At 40.3% G+C, this 19,950-nt stretch overlaps 1 protein-coding gene across 20 annotated transcripts in view; it reads right to left on the bottom strand.

Annotated features, from left to right (window-relative positions):
- Nucleotides 1-19,950, bottom strand: part of picalma (phosphatidylinositol binding clathrin assembly protein a) — a 125,681-nt gene that overhangs the window by 78,101 nt on the left and 27,630 nt on the right. For all 20 annotated transcript variants that reach the window (XM_034178822.1, XM_034178829.1, XM_034178825.1 and 17 more), the window contains exons 3-5: nucleotides 1,421-1,563; nucleotides 1,133-1,208; nucleotides 953-1,055 (exon numbers count right to left, since the gene is read on the bottom strand). In XM_034178822.1, coding sequence (XP_034034713.1) covers nucleotides 953-1,055; nucleotides 1,133-1,208; nucleotides 1,421-1,563 — 322 coding nt within the window. The remainder of the gene's footprint in view (nucleotides 1-952; nucleotides 1,056-1,132; nucleotides 1,209-1,420; nucleotides 1,564-19,950) is intronic.

Raw genomic sequence — 19,950 nt, 5'->3', positions numbered from 1 at the left:
TAACAGGGCTATTTCACATCTAACAGGCTGCTTTATAAAGTGCTGACCTGGCTTGGTTGGCTGGTTGGCTTAAGTGCAGACCTGACAATCTGCTGGAAACAAAAGAAAAGCGCTGCGCCTTCAGCAAGATATGTTCAAGCTGTTCAACTCTGAACAAAAATCTGCAACAAACACTGCTTCGGCTTCATATTTTTACCCCAAAGGCACACGATCAAGTTTCAAGCCGTAGTCACTAAGAATCCCCATTTCAAGTAGTTTGAATATGACTGAAGCTGTTTAAGACTACAAATATCTGGAAGTTATCATGTACCATCAACAATCTGGATGATTTTTTTTTTTTTAAACGGTTGAAAGACTGGATGCAGATTTCAAATCTGGTGCGTATATGTATACCAATTAAGACTGACTAAGAGGGATCAAGGTGTTACTATAATGCTTCAAAATGTGCCCCGTTTTGCTATTCGGTAGTAAACGGAAGGAATGGAACTCAAATATTCCTGTAAACCAAGTGTGTGTGTGGTGGGGGGGCGGGCAAGAATTTGGACAGTTTGGACAAGAAAGTTCTCCATTTACAATTAAAAAATATTGTTACATTGTCCATTTCAAACCCTCTGCAACACCCAAGTTTCAGAACATTGTTCTGGAGAGCAGAATAAGAGAAAGGCATGACCATTACCAATGGTTTCAATATTGCATCAACAGTTTCAAAATGCAACAGCATAGAATCAGTACATGTACAACTACAACAGTTTCAAAATGCAACAGCATAGAGTTAGTACATGTACAACTACTTTTTAAAAATGCACGGGAAAGACATTTTAAGTCCCATTCAAAACACGCACAAAAGAAAATAATTGCCAAGGTGCCAGACAGGACAAGATTTCTGGAATACAAATATCTGTTATTTATAGTGACAAGAATTAAGACCAAAAAAAAAAAAAATCCTTCTTACCCTCTTTTGACTTTTGTAAAGTCAAAAGCAACTTGTCTGTAGGACACTGCCTTCTCATTCAGGTAGCGACTATACCTCCTGATGAATGTTGACATATCATATCCTACAATGCAAACATGGGTGAGTCTTCACAAATAGGAGGGCTGAACCAAAGTCACTGTATACAGTGTTGCAATTTACCTTGGAGGCCACTTTTGTCCAAAAAATTGCTGAGGTTGAATAGTGTGTTTCTTGAAGCCAGATACTGTATAAATCTCTGAAGGAAGAAAGGGGGGAAATGTACGAGCAAATCTGTGCTTTAAACACAACTTTCAAAACAACTGAATGGAACAAGTTAACTGTGCAGTGAGCATCACTAACACTTTGTGTGTCAAATCCCCTTTCAAAATGGTACCAAGTTATAAAACTGGCATATTCCGTCAAGTTGGCACAGACAAAAATGGAGAGAACAGTCATTAAAATCCTGACCTCGTTACCGTAGACCATCAGATGGTGCGTGGCAGTCAGGGACTTGAAGACAACCACCCAGCTGGTGTTGGTGGTCCTCTCAAACAGTGTGTCTGCCAGCTGAGGGATGTTCACATTCATCTCATTTGTGCACCGAATCAAGTCTGAAGAGGAAGAAAAAGACAAGAAAGCTTTAAGAGGTTACATTCATGAGACATTATACAAACAGGGGGAGAGAAAAAAAAAATATGCGCAACACTTCAATGTTTTATCAGTTTCTTATTCTAACCCCAAACTGAGAAGAATGAAAATATCAGAGGGGCAATGAACAGTGAGGAGGCAGGGCTGAGGAAAAACTTTACAAACATTTACAAAGAGGCACAGTGTGATGTGGCAAACTTGGGTGTGGCTGTTAATGATCATGAATCAGCACTGAACTTATTACTCAAGTGTGCCAAGGATTAGTACCCCAAAATTCATGTGATAACAGCAATAACTTCATTTTGCATGAAAGAGTGGTGGTGCCCCCCCTCCCCTCCCCTCCCCCCTCAAACTGAAACTACTACAATTACAAACTGGTCATAATCACATTTGTTACCTCTCCCACCTGTCAGACAAGGGCGGTCAGAATTTTGACTGCCCTGGACTTCCTTTAAGGTGAACACCAAGAAATGCAAATTAAGATTATAGCTTTGTTATTAGGCAAGCTGTTAAGTTCAGGAAGCCTTAACCAAAACTGCTTTATGTTCCAAAGACCTACAAAAATCCGACAAAATGCATCCACTGGATTTTAGTTATCAAATACACAAATTGGGAGAAGAGAAAAAAAAAAAAAAAAAAAAAAGGGGTTATAGCTGACCAAATAACCTCCACCTGGAAGTTTGGAAGTCTGGATGTTTGCAGATGCCAACGTTACAAGTATATTGTTGTATAATATATTGTTACAATATATATGCATGAAATACCAGTTTTAAACATTAGCTCAGAAGCCATTGAATCTATGCTGATGGTAAGAGAGACTAAAAACATACGAGATCTGTCAATAAAGTAACTGTCTATTTTATTTTTTCCAAAAACTATATGGATTTCATTCATATGTTTTTACGTCAGACATGCTTGAACCCTCGTGCGTATGCGTGAGTTTTTCCACGCCTGTCGGTTACGTCATTCGCCTGTGAGCACGCCTTGGGAAGGAGTGGTCCCGCCCCCTCGTCGGATTTTCATTGTCTGGAAATGGCGGAATGAAAAGGACTTTTTTCCATTAGACTTTTTTCAGAAGCTGTTAGAGACTGGCACCTGGAAACCATTCAAAAAAATTTATCTGGCTTTCGGTGAAAATTTTACGGGCTTCACAGAGAATAAGGACTTTAACTACAGCTTTAAGGACCCCTTTAAGGATGCTCGGCGCAAAACAAGCCACCGGACCATTTCTAAATGGATGGCTCTGTGGATACGAGACCGTCGTGTGCTCTCTCTGGTTATCACAAGAGCTGGACATCAGCCATTTTCCGGCAGATTTCACTTTTAACAAGAGATTTTGTCATGGAAAGCCGTGCGGAGGCTTCGCGCGTAAAGACAGATTCGCTTTGGAAGCGAGACAAAGGAACATCTCCGTTTCGGCGTGTCAGAGGGCAAGTTTGGACATGTCCAGCTCTCCACAATTTCATTGATACTTACTGGACTGGTAAGCATTGAAAGCCGAGATAGACATGTCCAAACTTGTCCTCTAACACTCCGAAACGGAGGTGTTCCTTTGTCTCAGCGAATCGGTTGTGACGCGCGAAGCCTCTGCGCGGCTTTCCATGACAAAATCTCTTGTTAAAAGTGAAATCTGCCGGAAAATGGCTGATGTCCAGCTCTTGTGATAACCAGAGAAAGAGCACACAACAGTCTCGTATCCACAGAGCCATCCATTTAGAAGTGGTCCGGTGGCTCGTGCCGCGTCGCCGCAGCTCGGAGCGTTTTGCGCTGAGCGTCCTTAAAGCTGTAGTAACAGTCATCCTCTGTGAAGCCTGTAAAATTTTCACCGAAAGCCAGATAAATTTTTCAAATGGTTTCCAGGTGCCAGTCTAACAGCTTCTGAAAAAAGTCTGATGGAAAAAAAGTCCTTTTCATTCCGCCATTTCCACACAATGAAAATCCGACGAGGGGGCGGGACCACTCCATCCCAAGGCTGCTCAAAGGCGAATGACATCACCGACAGGCGAGGAAAAACTCATGCATGCGCACGAGGGTTCAAGCATGTCTGACGTAAAAACATATGAATGAAATCCATATAGTTTTTGAAAAAAAAAAATTAAAAGGACCGTTACTTTATTGACAGACCTCGTACAACATACAACAGAAGTGATGGGCCATGACTGCTGCTTTAGTTAATTTGTAGTTTATCATTTATCATTTTTAATATGGCAATCCATACTAAAGTCAGCCTATTGCCAACTTGAAAACTGAGTGTGCATGCACCATTTGCAGGGTGGCATTCCATAACCATCTGGACTGAAGTGAAAGCAAATACCACTTGGCTCCTCCCCCAAACAACCCATGACTGATTAGTGACGCTAAATGTCAGAGCAACATTAAAGCAGCATGAGTTCCACCAATGCATAGATTATTTGGACATTTTGTTGTTGGAATTATTCCATGTGATGTTTATTCCCCTCACTAACTTTTGAAGCACATTCTCAAAAACCCAACAAGCAATTGCTCAGGGTGGGATGAACATATTCAGCACATTTTTTTGGCTCATACAAGTCTGAAAATGACTGCTTTATAGGAGAACTAAACAATTACCTCTGTGTGTGTGTGTGTGGGGGGGGGGGGGGGGGCTAACAACATAAAAACAGAGCATACAAAAAAGTGATTTCTGTCAGCCCATGCAATGTAATTCCATATAACATTCTATCAAGGGGCTAAAGGAGCGCCTTCATTTTGACCTCTTCCAGGAATTCATGTGATGGATGAACTGTTGAATGGAATCCCAGTTATTCAATATTCATACTCACCAGAAGCCATGCGGCTTGGCAAACAATGCATATAAATGTTTGAGTGAATTTTATATTGTTAAAGGGAGACTGATGTCCTTGCTGAGCCTTGCATGTTTCTTAGTGAAAGGAACACCATTTAAGAGAGCACATCAACTACAAGTTGGGTACCAATGTGTTTTAAGGCTACTAGTTAGGCTTTACACTGACTTTATTATTATTATTAAATAAGCTATATTTGCAGACATATTACACTTTCAAGCACTTCCGCTGTTCCACTGCAGACCCAGGCCTGCCCCAAGCAGGGACCACACAGGAGCATGCAGTAGCACAAAGTCCACCTTTCATTTAGTTAAAAATGCATTGTTTGTATTCCAGGCCAGTCGTGGACTAGTGGTTTTTAACCAGCCGTTTCCTGTATACGGCTAAGTTGTACTGTCCTCTACCAGCCTGCCAAATTTCATGCCATTTGGTAATCCCATTATAGTCAAGGAACCTGTAAAAGTTTATTTAAATTTTTTTTTTGCAATACTGTGGGAAAAAAATCTAGGTGCAGGAGGCATAGCCTAAACTGACTGCAACAGTATAATGATTTCCTATGTACAACTGATGGATCAAAATTTATTAGTCTTTTTGCCAGTGTTTAAAGGTTTTTAATTTTTATGTACAGAGCTTGTACAGTGGTGTACACACCATAAACTATCCTGTTTGAAGCAAGTTTGTCAGAATTTGGTACAACCATTGAGTTGTTTCAGCTGTTATAAAGTGATTTTTTTTTTTAAAAGGTGATTCATGTTTGGTCTGACAGTACAACAGTACAGTGTAGGACTCTCGAAAAGCTACATGAAATTTGGATCATTTACGCTTTGAAATGCAAATAAATATGAAAATATGCTTTACGGTACCATCCAGCAGAGCAGTTCCACCAACATCGGTACTGTGGATCTAACAGATGAAAAGCATATACCTGCTAAATTTCATGCCCTTCGGTAATCACATTAATGAGAAAACCCATCATAAAATAAAGCTAATCACACAGTCAAACTCAAAGTCATGAAGATTGCAAACAGAGCAAGAAATGAAAGGTTTTCAGTCCATTTAGGTCCCATAAAAAACAAAACCATTTATCATCGTTGACATCAGGAACAAGTGATTAGGACAGACTGACTATTTTTTAAGAAACAGAGAAAGAACACAGTAAAATTTTAAAGTTGGGAAATGAAACTTCCCTTTGTAATATGCCGGTGTAACTGACCGAACTGTGCCTCAAAAAAAAAAAAAAAAGAGGTCTGCCTTGCCTTCACTGCACATGACTGACTCTTTACATCCAAAGTGATCAAAGGGAATAATGTGATTATTAACCATCAGATGACAAAGTAAAACCTTTTGAATCATTCTAAAGTCAGTTGTAAGCAGAAACAAGGCTGTTTTAATGAGAAACGAGGCAATCAGTGAAATGCTGCTGACGCTCTGAACTGAGGCATGCGCACTGAAGGCAGGGTGGACCAATTTGTGTGTGTGTGTGTGTGGGGGGGGTTCTTCTGCAACACCAGAAGTATCCTACCAGAAAAACAAACGAAGAAAAAAACGTGCAGCCTGGCTTGGTAAACATCAGCTATCTTCGGCCAAAGCATACGTGTCAGTTCTTACACCAGGTGTACCGCTCTCAATGAAGTTCGGACAACAACAAAAAACCTGATGCGGGCCAATTTCGGCATGCGGCCAGGGATAATAAACTAATTTTTTTTTTTTAAATGAGGCCTTATTTATGGTTTGACAGAGTTTACTCTGGTGATTGCAAGGGTATATGTTTTTCTTATGCATTTAAAGTTATTGTAAGTCATTTTGCTAAAAAGGTTTTTCGTTATTCATCGCACCACCTAGTGTTTTTCCACCAGCCATTTTTGTGTAAAACTTTTCCCCCCTGACCTTTTCCAACCCTGTAAATTTCACACTTCAACTCCTCCTGGTTTAGGGTTCCCAATGACTAGTGCAGAAGAAATAAATAAAATAATGCAAAGATGAAAGGGTCCTACCTCCACCTTTGTTGGTGCTTCTACCCCCTGCCCCCATACCAATTAAAGGAATGGTAATATATTAAATTATTAGTGAACATTAACATCTGCCAGTGGCAGCACTGGTACCTGTTGGAGCCCTTCATGAATCTTCAGTGATTGTTGAAAACCACACAAAAGGCCTTTTGCTTTCCACGCACACAACAGGCTGCCCATGTGACAACAAAAGCCTTTTCAGACCCAACTGAAATGACGTGTTGAGTACAAATTCAACAGCTGTATCCACTGGTAAAGCTCCGGACAAATGTCACCAGCCTACAGCGCTGATTCAGGAGGCAACAACATTTCAGACAGACACCACTGAACTTGCAATATTAGACAGAAAAATTACATACATAAACAACGCCAAACTGAAGTGTGGAAAATTAAGTGTCCCTTGTTCTCTCCTTTCTCACCCAACATATGAAAGTATCCTTTACTCAGCGTAGCTGTTAAAGCAGTTTCATTCCAACTGCTAAAGCAGCATTATACAACTGAGGTCAGATGTTTGCATACACACTGTTGACAAGTTAATGTTCAAAGATTAACCAGTTCCTTTTCTGTACCTGAATGAAGCTACAACATACAGCTTTAATAGAAAGACAAATTAAATTTGTGACATAACACCCCCGCCACTCTTCATTTTAGATTTTCTGAAATAAATGATGAAAATTGTACATACAAGCTCAAATAATGTGGTTTAATAACCAGATTGTGGCAGCCCTGAACAATATTTGATGGCCTGCAGCATTCTCTTCCTCAAAACTTAGACTCTGTAGCTTTAATGAAGTGAGGCAGAGGGTGTCTGTTAAGGCACCCTGACACTTGCACAAATTTGATTCCAGCATTGGCACCCAATTTTCTGTGCCAATGAGTAAACCAATCGTAAACTGCGCCCGGCTATGTGCCAGTGCACAAAAAATTTTGGAATGTTCAAAACATCTAGCACAAACTGGTCGTGAACATTGCGCAACCTATTCAAAAACGCCGTTGTTGCGCGCAGCACATCTGACGTTGAAATTGAGATGAGTTGTTACATCTATAATAGACATAACTTTACAGATACATTATGTCACTCATAAGGAAAGAAAATGCAATTGTTTTACCATCCATTACTATATATACATATATACACACACACACACACACACACACACACACACGAGGTCTGTTAGAAAAGTATCAAACCTTTTTATTTTTTTCAAAAACTATATGGATTTGAATCACGTGCAATTACATCAGACAAGCTTGAACCCTTGTGGGCATGCGAGAGTTTTTTCACGCCTGTCGGTTACGTCATTCGCCTGTGGGCTGGCTTTGAGTGAGGAGTGGTCCACCCCTCCCGTCGGAATCTCTTTGTCTGAGAACTTCCTGAGAGACTGACGCTTTGCTTGATCAAAATTTTTTCCAGAACTGTGAGGCACATCGAAGTGGACATCATTCGAGAAATTCAGCTGGTTCTGTGAAAATTTTAACAGCTGATGAGAGATTATGGACTGTTGCTGTCGCTTTAAGGACTGCCCACGGAGCGGGACATCGCGACGCGCCCTGAGCCGCCGCTGTCTGCCTGTTTCGAGCTGAAAGCTTCCAAATTTAAGCCTCTGTTGACCCAGGACATCTTGAGAGAACAGAGAACTTTCAGACGAGGTCGGGATCAGCAGTTTATCCAGACATTCCACTGTTAAAGGAGATTTTGTAATGAAAGAAAGTGCAGACGGGTCCATGCGCTGGGACTCAGCCGGCGCTGCCACAGGAAAAACACCTCCGTTGGAAGCCTTAAGGACAAGTTGGAACATGTCCAGCTGTTAAACAATTTCTCAGATACTCAACTGAAAGCCATCAAAAGCCCCCTGGTTTTTACAAATGTTAACACGCAGGTGTTTTTCCTGTGCCACCGCACCGCGCCGGCTGTGTCCCGACGCGCGGACCCGTCCGCACGTCTTTCATTAATAAAATCTCCTTTAACAGTGGAATGTCCGGATAAACTGCTGATCCCGACCTCTTCTGAAAGTTCTCTGTTCTCTCACGACGTCCTGGGTCAACAGACGCTTAAATTTGGAAGCTTTCAGCTCGAAACAGGCAGACAGGGGCAGCTCAGGGCGCGTCGCGACGTCCTGCTCCGTGGGCAGTCCTTAAAGCGACAGCAACAGTCAATCTCTCAGCCATTAAAATTTTCACAGAAAACCAGCTGAAATTCCCGAATGATGTCCACTTCGATGTGCCTCAGTTTTGGGAAAAATTTTGATCAAGCAAAGAGTCAGTCTCTCAGGAAATTCTCAGACAGAGATTCCGACGGGAGGGGTGGACCACTCCTCACTCAAAGCCAGCCCACAGGCGAATGACGTAACCGACAGGTGTGAAAAAACTCACGCAAGCGCACGAGGGTTCAAGGTTGTCTGATGTAATCGCACGATTCAAATCCATATAGTTTTTGAAAAAATAAAAACGTCCGTTAGTTTTATCAAAGACCTCGTATACATACACACACACATATATACACACACACATAAATAAAAATAAATAAAAGACAAGATCCCAAATGCGTTCTCGTTAGGTGCAATGAGAGAATGGGTTCATCAGCTAGGTTCTGAGAGCAAATGCATCATCGGCTATGAAATTATTATTTTATAAAGTGGGGCTCCAAGTGGGACTCATTGGCATGACTGATTGTGTGGCAGAGCGGGGATCAAATTCGTGCAAGTGTCAAGGTGCCTTTATGGTTTTTCCAACTGTGATGAGACTAAATTGTAAACTTTTTTCATGAAGCCTTATTGAATGCGATTACATCACAGTCATTGGCCGAAGTTACTAGATTTACAGCTCATTAAGTGGTTGTTTTGACATCCTTTGAAGGCTATGCCAGACCACCTTCAATCTTTTGTCAAATTTAAGAATCTGACTTTGCAAAAATGACCACTTCATAAGATATCAGTCTGTACAGATTTAAAATGCCCTCGGCTGCATGAGCATTGTGTTCTTTATAATTTGCAGTTTAATTATTAAGATCCTGTTGTCTTAAATACAATTTCTACATAAAAATTCAGAAAGGTATATCTTATATATTATATTCCAATTCTAAGGTAGAACTATGGTAGTATATAAATAGTCCAGTTATTTTATGGTTTGACCCAGAACAAATTGCAGCAGAAATGATTTTGGTGGCATTTGAACCATGAAACTGTTTTATAAAACATACTAAAAGTCTAGAAAGATTTGAAAGAAAAAAAAAAAAAAAAAAAAAAAAATCGGGAACACTCCCAAAATCCAAGATGACCACCCTAAAACATGCAAAAATTTGTTTTTTCCTAAAAAAAAAACTCAAAAAATATCAATATTTAAGCACATAAATGTATTGATGTTAAATATAAACTGGTATTGTGGACATTTTGACACCAAAATTAAGTCTATCTGTAATGGTTCTTGAGATACAGTGTATTTGTAGTTTTACATACACTCAAGGACGACAATTTGGTTTGTGTCCTATTACGTTAGATATTTTGCAGTTAAGGCCCAGAAATGTATTGAAGTTGAATATAAACTTGTGTATTGGACATTTTAGCACCAAAAGAATGGCTGTAGCTCTTACAGTTTTTGAGATACAGCACATAAGCCATCTACACTTGGCTAAAAATGGTGACATTGCTATGTTGAAACCAAGTAACTGTTCTGAAATGTTCATTTAAAGAATGTAATAATATTCTTAGTGCTTGTCAGCTGCACTAACTTTTTTAATGACAGATGTAATCACACTAATTTTACAGTAAAACCAATGAAGCATGATAATAATAAAGGTTCAGGTGAAATCAGTATTGTGTACATCATGACAGTCGAAATTTTACTTGTTCAAATTTCAGTCTCATCCTGGTTATCATCGAGTTGGCCTGCATTTGTACACCCTGTACCTCTGCAGTTGCCACACGCTGCTGAGCAATCTAAGTTAAGTTTGCGACATGTACATCGCAATGTACTACAGTCAGTACTGCAGTTACATCTCACAGCATGCAAAAGAGAATCTGGTGCTGCTTGCAATTCAGTCATGATTGGGACAACCTGACTATCAGAAACTTTCCATCCCCATTCTTGCAATGGCATGTTGTCACCATCTTCACCTTTCCATTGCTGAACTTGCACTGAGTGTTTCTTTCTCATTTTGCTCTGTATGCACCACTCTGCATTTAATCATTAGTGATTGATCTCTGCTCCCCTTCACAGCATGTCTTTTTCCTGGTTCTCTGCCTCAGCCCCAACCAGTCCCAGCAGAAGAGTGCCCCTCCCTGAGCCTGGTTCTGCTGGAGGTTTCTTCTTGTTAAAAGGGAGTTTTTCCTTCCCACTGTCGCCAAGTGGTTGCTCACAGGGGGTCGTTTTGACCATTGGGGTTTTTACGTAATTATTGTATGGCCTTGCCTTACAATATAAAGCAACTGTTTGTTGTGATTTGGCGCAATATAAATAAAATTGATTGATTGATTGAACTTGCAAGTAAACTCTCAGACTATGAAACTTGGCAGCTGCCGAAGTGGGTGGCACTGTGGCTGCACGAGTTGTCTTTGTTTCAACCTTATCACAAAAGCGCCTGTATCTGAGAGAACAGAGGCTTTCTCCAGGTTGTCCACACAACAGTGGTGTCACCAGTATGCCCTGGTTGTGCACCGACATCCACTCTATTATACATAATATGAGTAACTTCTCTATTCATATTCCAGTGAAATATTGACTCAAAAAGATTACCTTCTTTAGATGAACATGTCAGAAATGGTACTTAGTTTTCAAAGTAGAGAAGTTTGAATCTTCAACTGGACTGGGTTGCTTGACGTGAGGACGTTTCGCTTCAAATCACAGAAGCTTCCTCAGCTAAAATTCTTGCTCTGGTAGTCTGACTTCTGTCTTGACTCTTGTAGAGAAGAATAAACCAGAAGCCAACAAAAGCTGGAGTTTAACCTAACCAGACCCCTCCTACCGAGAGGCCGACTGCTATAGTCTAGTGACTAAACAATAGCTCTAATTAGCACCTATTGTGCTCTAGTTAGCACTCTCCTAATGATGGGATGGAAGCCTCTCCTGATGATGTGAATGACTCATTACCATGAACAAAAGACTGAAACTGCTTTGACCCTAGTACCCCATTGTAAACAGGGGACAAAGCGTGTCCGAGACCCGCCCCCTGGTTAAGGCTGGATTTCAACTCTTTTACAAAGAATGCTACCTTGACACCTCTCTCAAACCATTTCTTCTCTCTGGCTAAGATTTTAACTTCCTTATCCTCAAATGTGTGGTTAGTGTCTTTCAGGTGGAGATGAACTGCAGACTGAGGTCCACTGGGGACCTCTCTGCGGTGCTGGTATAGCCTCTTGTTTAAAGGTTGCTTAGTCTCACCTATGTAGTGTTCATTACAGTTTTCCTGACATCTGATATAATACACTACATTGCTCTGTAACTAGGGATCCTGTCCTTAGGGTGAACTAATTTCTGTCTCAAGGTGTTAACCGGTTTAAAGTAAACTGGGATTTTGTGCTGTCTGAAGATCCTCTGTAGTTTTTCCCTTACTCCTTCTAAATAAGGGAGAGACACTCTTCTTCTTGTCTCCGTCTCCTGTCTATCTGGTCTCTGTTTTCTGGGACTTCTGCACTTTGTCCAGGGACCATCGTGGGTACCCACATAGTGTGAGGGCTTTCCGTACAAGTTGTTGTTCTTTAGCCCTTCCCTCTGCAGTTGTGGGCACCTGTAGGGCTCTGTGTTGAAGAGTCCTGATCACCCCGAGCTTGTGTTCAAGGGGGTGGTTTGAGCCAAAGAGCAGATATTGGTCAGTGTGAGTGGGTTTTCCGTAAACCTCTGTCTGGAGCTGCCTGTTCTCTCCAATCGTAACATCACAGTCCAAGAAGGCTAAATGGTTGTTTCCGGCATCCTCACGTGTGCACTTGATATTGGAATCCACCGAATTGATGTGTTCTGTAAAGTCCTCGACCTCCTCTTGCTCGATTTTAACCCATGTGTCATCGACATATCTGAACCAGTGACTGGGAGAGATGCCCGTGAACGACGTCAAGGCTGTCTTCTCCACTCACTCCATGTACAGATTGGCCACAATGCGGGACACCGGAGACCCCATCGCACAACCATGGATCTGCCTGTAGTAATTCCCCCTAAACAGGAAATACGTGGTGTTAAGACAGATCTCCAAGAGTTGGTAGATGTGGTCTGGTGTGAGTTTGGTCCTTTCAGGTAGAGACATCCTCCAGCAGTCTCTGCCTCACAGCTGAGATGGCCTCAGCGGTGGGGATGCAGGTGAACAATGAACTTAGTTTTCAACATAATGCTCAATTTCGTCAATTTTTGTCAAGTGTAGATGTATTTTGTCATATCTCAAAAACTGTAATAGCTACAGCTATTTTTTTGGTGCCAAAATGTCCACAATGCACAAGTTTATATTCAGCTTCAATGTATTTATGGGCCTTAACTGCAATATTTTTAATGCAATAGGACACAAACCAAATTGCCATCCTTGAGTGTATGTAAAGTACATATAGGCTGTATCTCAAGAACTGTGTCAAAATGTCCACAATACCCAAGTTTATATTTAACATCAATACATTTATGTGCTTAAATATTGATATTTGAGTTATTTTGGAAATTTTTGCATGTTTTCGGACGGCCATCTTGGATTTTGGGAGTGTTCCCGATTTTTTAATCTTTCTAGACTTTTAGTATGTTTTATAAAACAGTTTCAGGGTTCAAATGCCACTAAAATCATTTCTGTTGCAATTTTTTTTTTCATAAAATGACTGGACTAAAAGGTATATCTAAAAAGGAAGAGTAAAATAGGAGAGTAGAAAAGAGTAGAGCCACTTAGGTGCCTGGTCTTGAGAACCAGGGATGGTAGGTTGAAAAGCTTTATTATCCCATGGGAACTCTCCTTACCCACCCAAGCACCTCAAGAAAAAAAAGTATATATAATATAATAAATAATAAGACATAAGAAAGATAAGACATCACAGGAGAAGACTGTAATATAAGTAATTTAGTGTATAGACTAGTAGTAAAATTAAATATAGTTAGTAGGCTAAGCTATGAATCTGGTATTTTATTACAGAAACAGAAGCTATGTGTATTGTGCTATCAAACGGAAACCTAAGATCTTAGATACTATATACTGATATCTTTAAAAGAACACAAACTGACATTAAAAAAAATCTACACCATGTAAAAAAATTGTAAATAAAAATAAGCTAGTTATAGTAGAAAAGCTAAGTTAGCCATTAATAAGCCAACCATACCCAGCAAGCTAACACGATAAACAAAAACGGTAATTAGTGTATAAAGTATAATAGCGTACTTAAACCTACAATAATGGTATTAACAGATACATATAAAATTAATGTGGACAAAAGTATGAATGTTCAATAAAGCCCCTCTATTAAATCAGTCAATAAAAAATATTTACATTTTAACAGCAGCTGCAGGAGGCTTTGCATGTACATGACCTTTTGACAAAACGTGGAAGTTATGCAAATCAAGGAATATTTGTAGATCACCCTCTGTGCATTTACTGGTATTAATGAGACAAATTTAACTCCACAGGAAGTTAGCTACCAGCCTGTGATGTCACCATGCTAACGTCCACAAAATAAGTTCAGAGGTGTTATTACGTTCCAAAAACGGCATTTTCAGTTTTAGAAGTGTTTATTTCTCGCTAGCCTTTACATAATATATGAGAAACATGCATATCAACACACAAAACGAAGCGATTTTGGAGAGACCAGCCACTGACGTCACTGTACAGCTCGACTGATTGGCTGTCACGTCTGCCACTCAAAAACAAAATGGAACAGGTTCACACAATGTGAGTTTTTAACCGTTCAAAATATGTCAAGGTTAGCAATCTTCAAACTTGTCCAAGAATGTTCCCTGTGATTTTTAAAACTGGCATTAATAGAACTGGATTTATGCTGTATACAGGGAGACGGACGGACGCCAGGTCTTCGCAATACCCGATGGCCATATGTTGTCCTCAGGTAAAAATCATAGCAGGCTTCACTATTCAGCAAATATCCCATCTGTGAAATGTTACCAATTTATAAGATATCAACTTTTGTAACTGTCTTGTGCTGACTGCTGGTGGCATAAAAACAAAAGGATCACACGGTGAGAGCGCTTCAATACAAGTGTGTACTGTAGGCCTTTAGACTAGTACTTCACATTCATTGGTGAGGCCAATTTGAAATATGAATCCCTGATCAAGGATACAGATGATCTTTTGTCCCAGTTTTGTCATTTATCTGCTGCTATAAATGCTGATATCAACTTATCTGCAAGTAGCTCATGTCAGCTGATTATGCCAAGTTATCAGTCGGTTGCTGTAACAGTTTGTTCACCAGCTCATCTGTCCTATAACACTGGTTAACACTATTTTTCTTGCATTTGAGTGTTTCAACAGATTATGGATAATTTGAGGGCGCTGTACCCTCATCTGGTGTTTGTTTTTGCCAATCACACCACGTTTTTCAGATACGAGACCATACTTCTCGTATCAACCATTGAAGCAAACGCTGCAGTCTCGCACACCTCTTTAGCGCCATAGTAAATATTTTGGCTCTTGTTCACATCATGTTTCATGGACGTGATTTAAAAACTATGCTTTTGAAGCTATTTCTGTGCATGATTAGTGGGAACAAACTCGTGACTGAATGAGCAACTTTTGCATAATTCATCAATACGGAACATGCAGATTGCAAAAAAAATGTGGAGGAGGAAATCAGAGCTCAGATTTGGATTCAGCACCCCAAAAATACCCTAGATCAGTTCTCAAAGGCTATGCAAGACTTTTTTTGACCAGTGTAATGCTATACTGATGCTAAGGTCCATAAGGCGGTAACAGTTTCTCTTTTCTCGCACCACATTTCACAACAGCATTTTTCAAACATGAGGGACCAACAGTCTGCAGGTTCTTTGCAACCACAGACTGCACCAGATGATTAAGATCACTTTAAAATAAATCACTGTTCAGTGAGACCAAAAGCCTACAGTGTTTTGATGCGAGTTTGAAGCAAATACTTCACTCTTACCAGCAAGTTTACTTTTTTTTGTCTTATTTTCTTCCAAGCATTAAAAGATCAGACATTTTCTTTGTTGTGAGCACATGTTTGATGGAAAACAGCATAGAGCTCCCATTTTAATGCAGACATGCACCTTATGAATTTAGAATACACATTACATGACTGTAATACAAGTCATTAAAGGATGAGTAATTTCAGGTAGGAAAAATAAATCCAGAAGAGCCAGTATCTGTAAACATGCTCCAAGGGCTAACAATCTGCTGAAACTGGATCTTAACCTGGATGCTGACCTGAAAAGGACAGCTGCTTGCACAAAACAAGCCCTCCATTGCTTTGTAAATAAATGTGCATTAGTTAGCATTACAAAAACAATGCTGCGATGTGAAGTGATAAAATGTCAGATCTACCTTACTGCAGAATTTTAACGGATTTAGAAACAGAGACGGGCAGCACTCAGACTATGTATTTTTCCCAATTTCAAGCACTGTCACCGAACAGAACACAGATTTTTTTTTTTGGGGGGGGGGGGGGGGGGGGAGAGACAACTTAATTTTGATTTCTAAAACAGTGATTTCTGTATACCATTTTCCTGGCAATGTTTTGCACTCGACAAGGTACACATTTGGTAGCTTGAGATTTTAATTTTGTAATTAACATTACTTTGTAGATGAGTTTGGTTACCAATAGGTAGACCAGGGTGTGAGTCCTGGTTACACTACAGTCTGTGAATTTGGAAAAAACAATGTACATCGTCACAGTCCACCCATATGCAAACTGGCACCAGCTTTGGCTGGTAAAGTAACCTATGCTGGACTGGTGCCCCAATCCAAGGGAACCAGTTGAGTCCATCTGCTTCATTCTGTGCAATCTGGGAATAAGCGTCAGCATCATGAGGTTTCAGGGTCTTTGTAGGACTGATTTCAACTACTATACACAACAGCTATTTGAAGTGAACAGCACTACAGGTGTGCAGCTATGCAAATTTGAAGTTTATAGATCACATAACTGGATTTTTACATTGACATGAGTTTAGTTTTATTTTTTGCATTGTTAGACATGTTTTAAGTTCTGCATGAAGGAACATTCACAAATTTTCCACTGTGGAAACCTTGAGTAAAAACCAAGCGGCAACATTTGAGCTCACATTTTAACACTATTGTGGAAGTCACTTTTCTTGAAGTTTCTTAACTGGCCGTTTGAGGCCGGCTCTAAAATGGAGCAAATTCCCATAGAAGCCCATTTTCGAAACAACCCACTTTAGAGCAGAAATGAATCCTCTCCCTCCCAACTCTTCTATACTTTCCTGCACGGTGAAACCGCCTGATAAGACCGATGATTAAGTTGTGCACATATTCATCACAAAACCTACTGTGGACAAACTGTATCTGCATGAATTACCGACCAATTCCCATTTAAGTCAAAATGGGAGCCTTGCTACTGTCAAGACATGACGTTTGTAAAATGTGTAAAAAAAAAAGATAATTTTGCCTGGGCTGAAGAGGATTAACATGTTCACAGCCTGGCACAAAAAGGTTTTGGTCTCTAAAGATAGTTTCTTCCTCCATGACAACTGTACGTGGGGTGAATTTTTTTATAACTAGTTAAAGATGTTTTAATTAAAAGTCTGTATAATTATGGGCGTGGTTGCTTTGACTGACGACGACTGTCCATTGACTGCTCTAGTAGTGTTCCACTGAAATGGAGCCGCTCGCTTTTTTGTCCGTTTGGAATATCTGATTACAAAAACATGGAATAATATGGCTAGTTGTGCAGTGAAACATCCCAACAGATTATTTAAGACCAGTGATCTCAGTGGCCCTTGGGGGGGGCTACTACATGCAATTAAACTAAATGAGAGCCATTTCTCAGTACCATTTTAGTCATGAAAAGCTTATTTTCCCAGATTGTGTATTAGATGACAAAGCTATAATACACAGTCTGTCACATGGATTAGAATATGGTGTTATTACTATTTGATAAGACCACATACTCACACTGGACCTTTACTGTTCTCTACATTTGGTGTTTCCCATAATGCCCCCAACGGCTGCCTTTGCTTCCTAGAATGCACTGCGGTGCCAGCAGAGTGCCGCTGTCTCACAGTGCATGTAAACAATGACAAAGCGAGAATGTGGATGGTGCTAATTTAGCGAGTTCACGGGCGATTATGATGAATATACGCTGTCCCAAGTTGAGAGGGTAATCTAGAGGAGGTGTAGCTCCTGTGATGGACTTCTGCTGTGCCCCCATGTTGTCTTATTGTCCATACTTCACGAGATGTGTTTACACTGCGAGTGCTGCGCTCCAGATTTGAATAAAAATGCATTGCGATCAGATGGGACGGTTTGTCTGATGTCAGAAAAAATCTGTTACATGCGGTGTTCATTACATGGAAACTATACAAAAGCACTGGGACTTTTGGTTCCGCCCGGTGAGCGTGAATACGATGACTGTTCATACACACACACACACACACATATATACACACACAAAAGTCTATGGTAAAAACAAAGGAGCAGCTAAAGGGACTTAATATTCAGTCCAAATACTTGTTATAAACACATTGTAAATGTACAGAATGTAATCAATCAATCAAGTTTTATTTCTATAACACTTTACAACAGTTTTCACTGAACCAAAGTGCTTTCTAATAGCACCAGCTAGAGATAAAATAAAAACAGTACAAAAAAAACACAATAAAAGCATCCAAAATAGAATAAAAATAGACAAAAAAAAGTGTCAAAGCAATTATGTGCAAAAAGCTGCCCTGAACAAGTATGTTTTTAACTTAGCTTTAAACAGAGGCACGCTATTAATGGACTTCAGTTCAGGAGGTAATGCATTCCACAACTTAGGACCTGCTACTGCAAAAGAACGGTCACCCCATTGTTTGGACCTGGAAACCTCCAGAAAGTTCTGGTTAGCAGACCAAAGTGCTCTGACAGGGTTGTGTGTTTTTAACAGGTCAATCAATCAATCAATTTATTTATATAGCGCCAAATCACAACAAACAGCTGCCCCAAGGCACTTTATATTGTAAGGCAAGGCCATACAATAATTACGGAAAAACCCCAACGGTCAAAACGACCCCCTGTGAGCAAGCACTTGGTGACAGTGGGAAGGAAAAACTCCCTTTTAACAGGAAGAAACCTCCAGCAGAACCAGGCTCAGGGAGGGGCAGTCTTCTGCTGGGACTGGTTGGGGCTGAGGGAGAGAACCAGGAAAAAGACATGCTGTGGAGGGGAGCAGAGATCAATCACTAATGATTAAATGCAGAGTGGTGCATACAGAGCAAAAAGAGAAAGAAACACTCAGTGCATCATGGGAACCCCCGAGCAGTCTACGTCTATAGCAGCATAACTAAGGGATGGTTCAGGGTCACCTGATCCAGCCCTAACTATAAGCTTTAGCAAAAAGGAAAGTTTTAAGCCTAATCTTAAAAGTAGAGAGAGTGTCTGTCTCCCTGATCTGAATTGGGAGCTGGTTCCAGAGGAGAGGAGCCTGAAAGCTGAACGCTCTGCCTCCCATTCTACTCTTACAAACCCTAGGAACTACAAGTAAGCCTGCAGTCTGAGAGCGAAGCGCTCTATTGGGGTGATATGGTACTATGAGGTCCCTAAGATAAGATGGGACCTGATTATTCAAAACCTTATAAGTAAGAAGAAGAATTTTAAATTCTATTCTAGAATTAACAGGAAGCCAATGAAGAGAGGCCAATATGGGTGAGATATGCTCTCTCCTTCTAGTCCCTGTCAGTACTCTAGCTGCAGCATTTTGAATTAACTGAAGGCTTTTCAGGGAACTTTTAGGACAACCTGATAATAATGAATTACAATAGTCCAGCCTAGAGGAAATAAATGCATGAATTAGTTTTTCAGCATCACTCTGAGACAAGACCTTTCTAATTTTAAGATATTGCGTAAATGCAAAAAAGCAGTCCTACATATTTGTTTAATATGCGCATTGAATGACATATCCTGATCAAAAATGACTCCAAGATTTCTCACAGTATACATACAGGTCACACAAATAAGAAGGTGCAATGCCATTTACAGCTTTAAAAACAAACATTAACAGTTTAAAATTAACTCTAAAACGGACTGGAAGCCAGTGCAGGGAGTAAAGTACAGGAGTGATGTGGCTGTGCTTCCTGGTGTTGGTCAACAGGCGAGCAGCAGCATTCTGGACCAGTTGGAGTCGGTTTAGAGAGCCTTGAGTGATACCAACATAAAGTGCATTGCAATAGTCAATCCGGGAGCTGATAAAAGCATGCATAGCCTTTTCAAGGTCCTTTTGGCTTAGAAAGGGTTTGACTTTTGCCAGGAGTCTCAGCTGGAAAAAAACTGGCTCTTATCACATTGTCAATTTGTTTCTCAAATTTTAAACAGTCGTCAAACAGCACACCAAGGTTCCTTACCACAGCCCTATGATAAGGAGCCAAGATCTGGATCAGAGTTAGTTTTAGC

Source organism: Thalassophryne amazonica, chromosome 9 (assembly GCF_902500255.1).
Source record: "Thalassophryne amazonica chromosome 9, fThaAma1.1, whole genome shotgun sequence".
Lineage (NCBI taxonomy): Eukaryota > Metazoa > Chordata > Actinopteri > Batrachoidiformes > Batrachoididae > Thalassophryne > Thalassophryne amazonica.
This window is presented reverse-complemented; position numbering and strand designations above follow the sequence as displayed.